At 48.6% G+C, this 14115-nt stretch overlaps 1 protein-coding gene across 1 annotated transcript in view; it reads right to left on the bottom strand.

Annotated features, from left to right (window-relative positions):
* The window catches only part of zfpm1 (zinc finger protein, FOG family member 1), a 92120-nt gene that overhangs the window by 44389 nt on the left and 33616 nt on the right, over positions 1-14115 (bottom strand). The window contains exon 2 of the mRNA XM_030096095.1: positions 1446-1592. Within this exon, the coding sequence (XP_029951955.1) occupies positions 1446-1592 (147 nt within the window). The remainder of the gene's footprint in view (positions 1-1445; positions 1593-14115) is intronic.

Below are 14115 nucleotides of genomic sequence, written 5' to 3'. Positions count from 1 at the left end.
TACAGAGGGCTGATAATGGCAGCGCCGGGCAACCGAGGAACCCCGGACAGGGGAGAGAGAGAGGAGTAAATCAGCAGTGTGTGTGTGTGTGTGTGTGTGTGTGTGTGTGTGTGTGTGTGTGTGTGTGTGAGATGAGGGGGATGGTTAAAACACACACAAATAGAGAAACAAGGACGCCAAAGTCAGTTTGCTATCGACAAACTGGCTCACATGTGCCGCACGCCCGACTTCTCTCATCTTCTTTTTCTGCAATCTAACACACACACACACACACACACACACACACACACACACACACACACCTCCAGCTAATCTCTAATCTGGTCTCGATTAGCACCTGATAGAATTTCCATGGGTTTATCAAACCGAGCCAACCAGCAGACGCTTATCGCTCGCAGACCCCAAAAAAATTTCACAAGAGCAGGAATTTCTCAGATTAAAAAAAAAAAAAAAAAAAAACAGCAGCCGGCGAAATCTTGAATAAGTCAAAAGAATATGAGTGAAAACTCTCGCTATCACACGGCGGAGCTGGGAGGGGAGGGAGGCTGCAGCCCGTTAGATTTTATTTCTTTGTGCGAGTGTGTTTTGTGTGTTTTGTGTGTTTTGTTTTTTGGCGACTTGTTGCAGATAAAGAGATCGAGGCGCCGAGCCGCAGCCTTCCTGGGCGAAGCGTCTCCGCGGCTGATAACAGGTGAGACGTCTGTTGATTAAAGGAAGCCTCGATGAGCAGATAACGCCGCTAATAACCACTAATAACTGCCGCGGAACCTCACATCTGGATTATTCCGCGTCGGCGATAATTTAACGAGTTAAAATGCTCATTTTTATTCCGCTGAAATACGCCACACTTCGTTCTCTCTGCAGAGGGAATGGAGATCTAAATGTATTTTCACAAACAGCTGCAGGAAGATATATTTTAAAACATGAGGTTTCTCTGGACGGGAGGCGTTCAGGTACAACGGGAAATTAAAGAATTCGGCCGATGATTTGTAGAAATCCTTTTTTTTTTTGTTCATTTTGACAGAAAGCTGTAAAGTTAGAGTTTCATTCACACACACTGTCGGTTTAGCAGCTCTGTGCCACGTACGAGGTGTTCAGGTGCAGTAGTACATTGGAGAACTGCTGTACGACATGAAGCGTTTAGGTACAGCAGGACACTGGAGAACTGCAGTACCACAGGAGGCGTTCGGGTACAGCAGGACACTGGAGAACTGCAGTACCACATGAAGCGTTCAGGTACAGCAGGACACTGGAGAACTGCAGTACCACAGGAGGCGTTCAGGTACAGCAGGACACTGGAGAACTGCAGTACCACAGGAGGCGTTCAGGTACAGCAGGACACTGGAGAACTGCAGTACCACATGAAGCGTTCAGGTACAGCAGGACACTGGAGAACTGCAGTACCACAGGAGGCGTTCGGGTGCGGCGGCCCGGGTTCTCCTCACCTTCGTTGTACAGCGGCGTGAACGGCGGCGGGCTGCAGCTGTCGCCCTCGGCCGAGTCGTCCGGGTCCGAAGCTCCGCCCTCCTCCCCCGACAGACTCAGGTTATCCGCCGTGTTTTCCTCGCCGCCGTCCAGATCCCCGAGCGAACCTGCAGGGCCGAGGAACGGAGGAGAGTCGGTGAGATGATTCAGCTGGGAGAGGCGGAAGAAAACCTGTTCCAGGAGCTAAAGGGGTCCCGAGTCCTGATTCGGTACCAAGACCCGACAAGAGTCACAACGAAGCAGCTAACACGGCCGCGGCATCGAAGAGGGAAAAAGTGAAATCTGAAGAGCACCAGCTTCAGTGTTACATGTCAAGGTCCTGAAATCTGGAAAGAGCTCGACACATCCATCCAGGAATCCAGAGTCCACATGGATCTAAAAAGAAACTAAAAACAGAACTACTTCAGAAGTCTGTGTGATCCAAACCCCGGCGGCCGGTGAACAAACACTACTACACTGCCTAAAGCCCATTAATGCTATATTGCTTACTGAGATGCTGTCTTAATGTGAATTTAAGGAATATGTATGAACTAGAAAGCAATACAGAAAAGAATACACATTACTTGTAATTGTAACTTGTCTGATGTATGAGTTTGTATTCAAGGTTTGTGAGTATTTTTTTTTTCTTCTCTCTTTTTTCTAATGGACGGGATTCAATTTGTGTCATACTTAAATGTGAAGGGGTGGACTTGATAAGTTCTTCAAACTTCTTTTTGAGCACAGTTCAAATATTACTTGATACACGGACAACTGCTGCTGTTCTTGTTGCACAAATGAAGAGACTGACTGACTGATTGATTGATTGATTGATTGACTGATCTAATTAGAACTGCTTAGCATGACGTCAGCATCCATGTAGCACCACTTAGCATCCAACAGAAATCCCACTTATTCTGAGCTCAAACCTCTAAAAAATCCTCGTTTTCCTTGTTTCACCGTTAACCGGACCAAATGCCCATATTTGGTAATTCCCCAGTTTCCTCTTCCTGCTGCTGAACTAATGACCACAAGCACACAATGTTCAGAAAATAGAGAAACAAATGCTCATCAACAAAAATGATGAAATCCAGTCAGACTTTTTTTGCCCCCAGTTCGAGAATTTCTTAAATTAAAAAAAAAAAAAGTTCTATTTCATTTTTTCCAAAAGTATTCGCTCAGCCGTCCACGTCATTGAATTCAGGAGTTCCAGTCGTTTCCGTGTTGAAATGTGAATAAAATCAATCACAAATCAGTCATTTCTGCCAACATCAGTGGAAAGACGAGACGCGATGGAACCGGATCGAGGAAGCAAAGGGGGGAGAACAGAACTTCTGGGAGAACGGTCAGAAATTCACACGTTTCACACGTTTAGCCTTCATCGCTTTGATAGCAAGACCTGCTATCTGGATGTGCTGGAAGAGTTCCAGTGCGTCTTAACCTTTCTCAAACTGGAAAAAAATGAGACACTCCCTAAACAGTCTCAACGCAAAGTTTAGAAGAAGAAGAAGAAGAAGAAGAGACTTTATTAATCTCACAGTGGAGACATTCACCGGAGCAAGAGGCTCCTAGAACACGGGGGGCAAAAAATGAGGAAAGGTGCAAATAAAGAACAAGTGCAAATCGGAGGAAAGACGATAATAAAAAGCTAAAAACAAGGAACTTTTTTATTCTCTCTTCCTCTTCTTCGGTATAATTTATTGTATTTTATTATTATCATTATTATGTTTTGTAATTTTTTTGGATTTTTTTTTTTGTCGCTCTTTTTGTCTCGCCTCTGGTTGGATTCGGTTTTTTGATGCACTACGATTTGCTGTCAGATCAGGCGTTGTGCAATCAGTACTTGTGACCATTGTGTTCATTTGTGCTGAAAAATTCACTTGAAATTGTATAAAGAAATCCCAAACAGAAACAAATCCACACACGTGTGAGGGCGGGCGAACAAATACTTTTGGCAATACGGTGTCAGTCAAAGGAAAGCTGATATTTTACAGCGAAGCGTTAAGAGCCTCTTGTGAATATGTGGATGTACTGAAAACACAGAGCCGGGTTCCTTCCTTCCTTGGAGTGTCTTCACAGCGTCCCGGAGACGCCGGTCTCCAGGATTGGACACGCTGAACGGTCTAATCCAGCAGATTAAGAGCAGCGAGCCGGAGGGACCTTCCAGCCAAATGACAGCATACCTAAAACCGCCGCTAAAAGAGTGATTAGCGCCGGGCTGATCGCTATCCGTTACAGGCCCGTAATCCCCGCTGACCACAGTAATTATACTGTACTTTTCATCTATTTTAGCCTGTTTGAAGATTACATCCAAAAAATGGGAGTGGGTTAATATGGATTTAATGTGAATCCTTTCTTTCCTTTAAATTGCTTCATTAATAATAATGATACTCCTTCTATAAGAGCAGCACTGGAGCACACACTCACATATAGATATACTCTTAAATAAAGGCATTTTTCAACATAACAAGAGAAGATCAGGACATAAAATGTGGAGATTATTTGAAAAATATTTTGTTTAATGTGGTTAGCATGAAGTTATTTCAGTTTGAGGATAAAAACATTTTGATCCGGAGACTCTGGAGGAGAAACGGTTCGATAGAAATTCTGTTTATTTACAGAATGTTGCTGTTCTGACAGAAGAACAACACAAAAACACAAAAACACAAAAACACAAAGACACAAAAACACGAAAACACAAAGACACGAAAACACAAAGACACAAAAACACAAAGACACAAAAACACGAAAATACAAAAACACGAAAACACGAAAACACGAAAACACAAAAACACAAAAAACACAAAAACAGTGGCCTTTTGAAACATTCTTATATTTGATTTTCTCCTTTAATCTGTACTTTCTCCACTAATCTGTATTTTCTCCTTTAGTTTGTACTTTCTCCAGTACTCTGTACTTTCTCCAGTAATCTGTGGGCTCTGGTTCTGTGTCTTCCTGCAGGATAAATCTGGGTTGTTTCTGTTCCCGCCTGGTTTCTGGTTGGTTGTGTTTCTGTCCTGTCCTCGCCGCTCTCCGCTCCCCTCCAGACTCGGAGGCGTGGGATGAACGTGGCGGACGGAAACGCGTCTGAACGGCGCCGCTCCGCTCGGCGGGCCGTCTTGACGGAGTTCTTAGAGCTTCTTCTTTAAGCGGATTAAAAAACAGCGGCGTTCCTGGAGAGCGGCGCAGCCGGGTGGCCACGCCGTTCCTCAACACGGTGAAATTAACACCCCGAGAAGCCCAGGCGTCCCTTTGTTCCCCCTCCTCCCGTCTCTTCCCGTCTTCCTGCCCGGATCCAGACAGGTTGTAAATTAATTTTCTGGAGGTTGCGTCGCTGCGGAGAGCGCCGGGGATTGTTGCGGAGCTAAAGCCGTGACTGGGGGGCGTATATATTTACAATACTGGAACAAAGGGAGTCTATAATCTATACAAAGCACACAACAATACCCGTGAATAAAGAAGCTTGTAGAAAAAGGGAGAGGCAATTTTTCTAATTCTGTTAATTTCACTTGCAAAGCAATTAAAAGCAGGCAGAGATAATGCTGGGAAACAATCGCCGGCTGACAAAGTGTTTCTGTCTTTGTAAATGAAACATCTTTAGGCTAATTTCAACTTCCACGCCTGCATGGTTCACTCTAATTTCAGATAAAATTAACACAGCTAGATTTGGACCTTCACAGAGGAAGGGGAAAAAAAAAGATCGATCCTGTACACAATATTTTTAGAATTAGGTCCATGTCGGCCCGGCTCGGCTAGATCTAATTTCCAGTATCTATAAGGACATTTTCATACAATTAATTTTCCTTTAATCATAATTGTACAAAGCGGCTCCTCTGTATAAAATTCCAATTATATTCCCTGTTTAAAATGTAAGTTTGAATTATGATTTCTCTCCTCATTACGGCGCCGGTTTTAATGAATCAATCGCCGCATCACTGCTTTCAGACATCAAATGGCCCGGAAAAACTTTCAGCCGCACTTTCTCCGCTTTCATCCGCGTCCTCCTCCCCGTCTCCCCGTCTCCCCGTCTCCCCGTCTCGCTGGCGGGACGGACGGCGGCCGGGCGATAAGTCACATCCGCCCGCTCCGCCAGCCGAGGCGTGATATCCAGGAACCGGGCTGCAGGGAGACGCAGGAGGAAGGACCGGCGACGGAAACCCACTTCAGACTTTCAGCGTCGAGAAATCTGAGGCCCGGAGACACGGTCTAATCCAGCTCTGCTCTTCAGGACTCCGAGAACTCAGAGCTGGACCCCAACGAGCGAGACGCTTCAGATCCGCCTGAGGGACGGAGATACACGGCCCGGCAGGACCAGCAGGCCCAGCAGGCCCAGCAGGACCAGCAGGACCAGCAGGACCAGCAGGATCAGCAGGACCAGCAGGACCAGCAGGCCCAGCAGGACCAGCAGAACCAGCAGGACCAGCAGAACCAGCAGGACCAGCAGGAACAGCAGGACCAGCAGGACCAGCAGGACCAGCAGAACCAGCAGGACCAGCAGGACCAGCAGGACCAGCAGGACCAGCAGGACCAGCAGGACCAGCAGGCCCAGCAGGACCAGCAGGACCAGCAGGCCCGGCAGGACCAGCAGGCCCAGCAGGATCAGCAGGACCAGCAGGACCAGCAGGACCAGCAGGGAGTCACCTGACCCACTGATCCTGGTACAGACCCACGACCACGGTGGACTGTCCACTCAAAAACCACCAAAAGCAAGGGAATCTGGACCGGGACAAAGACACCAGGACGACATGGACAAGGACCAGGACCAGGAGAACATGGACTGCTATCATGACGAGGACCAGAAGAATCTGGACCTGGACTAAGACCAGGACCAGGACCAGGAGAATCTGGCCCGGGGGTTTGGAGCTCCGCTGCCCAGGTGGAAGCGTGGTGGTGTAAACCGTTCAGGAGGGACTGTGTGAGCAGAAGGAAGGTGGAGGCAGAGGGAGCGATGGAGGTGGGGGTGGAGGAAGGTCTGGATTTGGTTGGAGACAGACTGAGGTGACGGGAACCGACGTGGAGACAGAGGGACAGAGACAGACGTGTTGGGTGGAGACTGACAAAATGAAAGAGCAGTGGCTGGAGGTGGAGGCGGAGGCAGACGTCTCTGGAATGAGGACAGAGCTGGAGACAGATGTGGAAGCACTGGCAGGTTTGGAGGTGGAGACAGATGTCGGGACAGACGGGCGGAGGCGAGCGTGAAGACGGCACGAAGACAGAAACCGTCCCGGGCGGAGGAGACGTCAAGGGTCTGATGAGAGAAGAGAACCGAGCGTGGACAGAGACAGGCGAGGAGGCCGGGTGGAGACGGAGTGAGGACGGAGTGAGGACAGACACCGTCTGGAGGTGGAGGACAGATGTTTGGCGAGAGGAAAGAATCCCCAGCAGTGTGGACGGAGACAGATGTGAAGGAGCCTCAGCTGTACCTGTCTGTCAGTGTGTGTGTGTGTGTGTGTGTGTGTGTGTGTGTGTGTGTGGAGCAGCTGATGAAGGCGGAGGAGATACTGCTTTATTAACTGTGGGTCCACATCAAACCTGCAGCTGATTAAACACAGAGACAACACACATCAAACCCGCTGCTCAACAAGCTGATTAAACACACGCCGGCCGCCGCGCTCGCACGCTAATAACCCGCCGCCGCCGCCGCCGCCGCCGCGGAGCGAGGAGCAGGAGGAGGAGGATCTATCGCCACATCACAGGCCTGTGAAGAGAAACATTAAAGGAGGAGGAGAGGAGGAGCGCGTGGGAAGGAGCGCAGGACGAGTGAGGAGCCACCTGACACCGAGCGGCGCTCTGGAGAGCAGACACTCACCGATCACAGCGACCAATTACCACCACCGAAGAAGAAGAAACACCCCAATCAACAGTCTGCCTCAACGCCTCTTATCGCAGCTCCTCGAGGTCGATCACATGGTAGGAAGAGGAGGAAGAGGAAGAAGAAGAGGAAGAGGAGGAGGAGGAGGAGGAGGAAGAGGAAGAGGAGGAGGAAGAGGAGGATAAGAAGTGGAGGAAGAGAATTCTTTATTTCCTTCCTGATCCGCTCACAGATGTGAAATCAGCTGAACTTCATTGATCGTTCCAGTCATCTCTCTGCTGCAGCAGAATACCCATGATGCACTGGGAAGGACGGATTGATGAAAACAGGCAGAGATTATCAAATCCTCCAGAGGAGGTCCAAACCGCTCCCTCCAGATTCCCTCCGAACAGCAACAGAAAGATCAATCCGGCTCACTGGAAGAGGAGTCAAACAGTCAAACAGACAGTCGAACAGCCGAACAACCAATCAGTCGAACAGCCGAACAAACAGCCTAACACACAATCGCTCAAACAAAATCCAAACACTCCAGCAGTCAAACAGTCAGGCAGCCAAATACTCAAGCAGTCAAACAAACAGTCAAACTGTTTAACAGTCAAGCAGCCAAACAGTCAAACACTCAAACAGCCAAGTAGTCAAACAGTCAAACAAACAGTCAAACAGCCAGCAGTCAAGCAGCCAAACAGTCAAACAGTCAAGCAGCCAAACAGTCAAACAGACAAACAGTCAAACAGTCGAACAGCCAAAAAAACAGCCTAACACACAATCGCTCAAACAAAATCCAAACACTCAAACATTCGAGCAGCCAAATAGTCAAGCAGTCAAACAAACAGGCAAACTGTATAACAGCCAAAAAGTCAAACAGTCAAATGGTCAAACAGTCGAACAGTCGAACAGTCGAACAGCCAAAAAAACACAGTCTGACGACACCGTCTCGGCAGCTTCACCCTTCAGGCTGAACATTAAAGAAAACACTGAAGGATTCACAGCGTTTCACTCGTCCATCTGTTGACACGGCAACGGTTCCCAGAGCCACTTTCTGAAAACGCTCCGTCTCCGTGGAAACCAGAGAAAGCTCTGCTCCACGGCTGTAGTCAACAGCTGTTCCGGTTCCTGACATGTTCTACAGCGTTCTCAGCGTTTCTGTGGAAACGGACGTCGTTTTCAAAACGCTGCCGTGTGAACGCGAAACTTTTGTGAAACAAAAATTACGTTTCAATTGAACCGTTGCCATGGAAACGGAGCTTTAATCTGCACTGATCCAGGATCTTTTCTTCCTCGCTGGCTTCAAACTGTATTTCTTTACAAATCGTCCCTACAAATTAAAAGCCGGGTGTGCGCGCCTGTCTGCGGCGCGGCGTGACTTCCAGAAGAAAACCTGAATCCCGCTTCAGCTGCACCGAAACACCGAGCAGGAGAATCCACAACGCTTTTAAACTTCACAGCATTCCACACCGCACTGACATTCAGCTCGGCTCAGCGCCCGACGCAACACGCCGCACTCGAACGCAACATGAGAGAAAACATCAGTGGAAAACGCCTCAGAGATGTGAAGAGGACTTGAACGCATCACGAGGGCTTCAATGCAGCTTCTCCTTTATATTCAGTCCTCTCGCTTCATCTCAGATACTCCATCACCTTCCCTTTCATCTGCCCCCCTCCCCCCCTCCCCCCCTCCCCCTCCTCCCCACTATGTAATGTAATCCTCCAGAGTTATTAACAATTTAAAAATATAAAATATTCCAATACACAAACTGAATTTCCCAGTTAAAGTGGAATTCTGAGACTCACTTGAATGCATCATGAGGCTTCGGTTCTATGACCTCTGACCTCTCTCTCATGGTGTGTGTGTGTATATAAATTATGTTGATAATTTAAATGACATTGGACTTTCAGCGGAGAGTCAGTCAAATAAGAAGAATTTGTTGCACGTGAACGCAGCGCGACAGGAAGCATTAAGATTTCTTGATTTTTGACCTCCATCCAGCCTCCAGCTCCGTCTGAACTCTGCCTCTCTCCTCCGTCACTGCCGGCGCTGATTCGTGAATAAATGTGATTAAGTATGAAGGGAAATAAACCCAAACTGGAAAAAATTCTGAATTTGAACTGTGCTTCAGTGAAACATTAAGAATCCGGGGCGTCGGAGAGCAGTGAAGGCATCACGACGCCTTCGGGTGGAGGAGAAAATCTGCTCCAACCTGCAGATTGTTGTTGAATTTATTCACACAATTTAAAATGTGTCCAAAAAAATGAATTTAAATACCGACAGATGAAAGAATCCGCTGCACCTGAATGCAACATGACAGCAAAGCTTAAGGTCCCTGAACGCATCAGGAGGGTTTTTTTCTCCACTTTGAGCTCAGAGGAAGTAAAAATTACCTCCAACCTGCAGCTCCTCCTTTATATTCTCCCTCTTTCTGTCATTATCTCTCCGTCCCTCCTCCTCCTCCGCCGCCGCCTCCACCTCTCTTTCTTCTCCTCCGTCCCCCTTCCCTATCGCTCTCCCTCCATCCTCCCCTCCTCCTCCTCCTCCGGTGAGGAGGCGCGGTGGCTGGGATAGCTGCGAGCCGTCGGCGGTTATCGGCTCCTGCAGACTCTCTCCGCCGGTCTGATCTGTCTCCTCTTCATTAAGCAAATACGCCGACGTGGAAATGAAAACATAATAGCTATTTGATTTCCAGCGAGATATTTTGCATATTGGTTCGGAGCTGATAGCGGAATTTCATCAAGTCGTTTTTTTTTTTTTCTTTTTTTTTTTTCCTCCCTCTCTTCTCCCTCCTCCCTCCTCCACCTCCTCCTCCTCCTCCCTCCATCCTTTAAAAACTGAATTACTGAGCTGGGCCGGCTTTCAGCAAAGATTTCTTTACATTGCTGGGAAGAGAGAGCGAGAGAGAGAGAGAGAGAGAGAGAAATCCAGTTCCCCAGGAAGACTACTTAAACGATTAAATATCCCCCCATTCCCATCTTCTTTTTCCTCCCACTCCCTTTCTTTTTTTTCTTCTCTTTTTTGATAGCAGGGAGGGAAATTTAAAGAATCCACGGCGCTTTAGGTCGACTCACTAATCACAGATAGGACGGAGAAAATTAACTCCTTAATGAGCAGCGAGCCGGCTCACCGATAAAGGTCCTGGGGAGACGGCGGCGGCGTGGGACGGACGCCGCGGACCCCCCCGGGGCGATGGGGGGGGGGGGTCAGGAGCCACGGGGGGCCGGCAATTAGCCCTCCTCCACCTCGCCCTCCGAGAGCCAGGTGAGGAGATAGAAGGTGATACCCTCACAGGCCCTGATGGAGGGATGGAGAGGAGGAGGAGGAGGAGGAGGAGGAGGAGGAGGAGAAGGAAGAGGAGGAGGAGGAAGAGGAGCAGCAGGAGGTGAAGCCTCTCCCCAGCAGCCTATCAGACGGGCCGGTTTCCTCTCGGGACGATCCGGATGAAATAAATAAACCTTCAGCTGCTGTTCTCCATGTTGGAACATCGTGTTGCTTCACACCGATAGCAGCTACTGTACACACACACACACACACACACACACACACACACACACACACACACACACACACACTAACAGCAGGACGCTGTTCTAAAACTGAAAAAGCCACAAAATCCGAAATGAAGGAAAGACTAAACGTCAAAAAAAAAAAAAACATTTTTGTTTGTTCTTCTGGTCAGTTTGTTTTCTCGTTTCTAGGGTTCCCTCCTCCGCTCTGGAACGGTTGTAACGGAACCAGCCGGAGTCGAGTTTCTCCTCCTTCAGTCTCGTTTCATCCGTTTGGCGCCTTTTCAGGAAGTGTGTCAATAAAGTGTTTCTTTATGAAGAAGGTTCAGACCAGCCAATCGGAGCAGACGGCTCTTCTTCCCATGATGCACTGCAGCTCATAATGAGGTTGTCTTTCCAGGTTTTCTCTATGGGACGCTCTGCCGTCGAGGATCCAGACGGTTGGAACGGCGCTGAGTTTCAGAGGGTTTCATCAGGCGCCGACCGAACGGCGCCACCGGCGAGCCGCCGCCCCCCCCCCCTCCCCTCGCTCCCGCAGCTTTCTGGGGTTTATTCAGAGTTTAGGACACCAGCAAGGTTTAGGAGGATGAAAGAAGCCGTTGCCATGGCGACAAACAACAACAAAAACACAAAACAGCAAAAAAATTGAAGAATTTTTTTTTTTTTTTAAGAGAAAAAAATGAAAGTTTCACCACAGCGACGCTCAGAGTCCATGAAAACAACTTCTTGGAAATGTGGAACTGATCTAAAGTGCTCCGACGTCGTCTCCATGGCAACGGGGGTCAACGAGGTCACAGTCGCGGCAAACAGCGGCTCAGTGGACGGACAACAACACCGTCCAGACGGGAGGAACGTCCGGCGTTTGAACACATCTGACCTCCAGGTGGCGCTAACGCAGGGGATCCAGGTAAACTGATGAGGTACAAAACACACACACACACACACACACACACACACACACACACACACACACACACACACACACAAGTGTAACTGCATTCACAGCAGCCAGCAGCTCCCACTAGTGGCCCGACATGCTAACTACAAGACTTTCAGCGTTTCTGTCGTTTCCATGGAAACGGAACCTTTAATCAAAAGAAAACACACATTTTCCTGAAAAGTCATCTTCTAAAAATCTACTGATGAAAATAAAATGATGAAGTCATAAACAAAGTCTTATTAATTGGGGGAAACGCCTCGAGTGAGCCAGCAGGGGGCGACAGAGTCTGCTCTGTCTGGAGGAGAAGAAACTTTTCTCTTTTGATTTTTGTGTTTACAGCCTGAAGGATGCTGACGAGGCGAGACGTTCGCCTCTCTGACGGGTCGGGGGGGACAGGTGGTGTTTCCAACCAGAGGGAGAGAGCGGGGAGCCGGAGAGAGAGGGTGGGGGGGGGGGGGGGGGTGGAGGAGGGGGTGGAGGAGGGGGGGGGGGGCAGCAGCGAGCTGAGACCCTGGACTATTGAAGGCAGGCATGCAGACGAGAAAGGCGGCCGATAAGCCGCCTGATAAAAGATAGAAAATAGCAGCAGATTTGAACTTTCCCACCGTCCTAAGATCCACAGAGGAGGGAGGAGGAGGGGGAGGGGGGAGGGAGGAGGGGGAGGAGGAGGGGAGGGGGAGGGGGGGTGGATTTAACTGCTTATTGAACCCCCTCCTCCTCCTCCACCCTCCTCCACCCGACAGCAAGGCCGGCGAGCGCAGCGGGAGCAGAAGCCCCGGGTCCGAGCTGACAGGGACCGTCTCAATAACACAGGGAAACACACACACACACACACACATGCACACGCACACACACACACTGTACTCAAGTCTGAATAATGTGAATTACACACAAAATAAAATAAGATGTTTTGTTTTTGTGGTCAAAACAGGACTCGGACTCGGCCACAAAACCCACTCTAAAACACACACACACACACACACACACACACACAAGGTCACACAATGTGTGAAGTCTACCCATCGTCACGCTATCCTCACATCATATCTGAGACAGTGTTTCTCTCATATCTGCTCTCGTCTGCGCCGATACGACGACTCCCGGCCTTGAAACGGTGAGAAACTTCAGACACACACACACACACACACACACACACACACACACACACACACACACACTGTAAACATGAACAAAGGAGAACAAGGACCCAGGAGAATGTGGACCGGGACCAGGACCAGGACCGGGACCAGGACCAGGACCGGGACCAGGACCAGGACCGGGACCAGGACCAGGACCGGGACCGGGACCGGGACCAGGACCACACCACACAGCTGTTCTCCAGATATGAGGAGCAGAAACAGGAGGTTCAGGACCGAGTGGAGAAAAGGTTGGAGCAGGTGGAGGCAGCAGTTCACAGCTGTTCTCCAGATATCAATAACTGATGGACTGGATCAGCACCGCCCCCCCACGCCCCCCCACCGCCCCACCACCCCGGATAACTGGAGTCAAGGACAGACCAGGAGTGTGTGTGTGTGTGTGTGTGTGTGTGTGTGTGTCTGATTGCAATCCCAGCTCCTTGATCTCCGCCCTAAACAGAGATGGGAGGCAGATGAGAGATTGGAATGGTATGTAGAGAGAGAGAGAAAGAGAGGGATAGAGAGAGAGAGAGAGAGAGAGAGAGAGAGAGACTCCCTCCATCACACTCCTCCCTCGCTCGCCTTGAGACCAGGTGGTTTTAAAGTGGTTCTAAAGAGGTTCTGGAACTGTTCTAGAGCGGTTCTAGAAGCTGCTGCTTCAGAGGCTGCATTTTCTCAGTCAATTTAATCCAACTTACTGAAGTTACTCCACTGACCTTCAGCTTTTTAATACAAGGAAACACACACACACACACACACACACACACACAAAAGCAGATGTTTCCACTGCTGTCAGACTAAACACACTGAAGGATGGAGGGAAAACAGCTCCGACGAAAAAACAAAGAAGAGCGCAACAAGAACTGCCCTGGGGAGACGGTGTGTGTGTGTGTGTGGTTGTGTGTGTGTGTGTGTGTGTGTGTGTGTGTGTGTGTGTGTGTGTGTGTGTGTGTTTTCTCATCCCCCTACAGGCAGCTTGTACAGCTGCAGGACAAATTATTATTATTATTAATACATCTTAATAATGATTAATACATGTATCTAATTATTTTAGGGATTTATTTATTTTGTATCATAATAAATTTAATTTAATTAAGTTCATTTTATTTCATCAAACCTAGAAACAGTTTTGCCATTTATATTTTCAAGCAAATGTTTTTTTTTCTTTGTTTATATTTGATTTTTATATTTATCACACATATTGATCAGCTTGACTTGAAACTAAATGTTTGGCTTTACAGTCTTTTTTTTTTTTAAATAAATCTCTGTAT

This window comes from Salarias fasciatus, chromosome 7, assembly GCF_902148845.1.
Source record: "Salarias fasciatus chromosome 7, fSalaFa1.1, whole genome shotgun sequence".
Taxonomy (NCBI): Eukaryota; Metazoa; Chordata; class Actinopteri; order Blenniiformes; family Blenniidae; genus Salarias; species Salarias fasciatus.
This window is presented reverse-complemented; position numbering and strand designations above follow the sequence as displayed.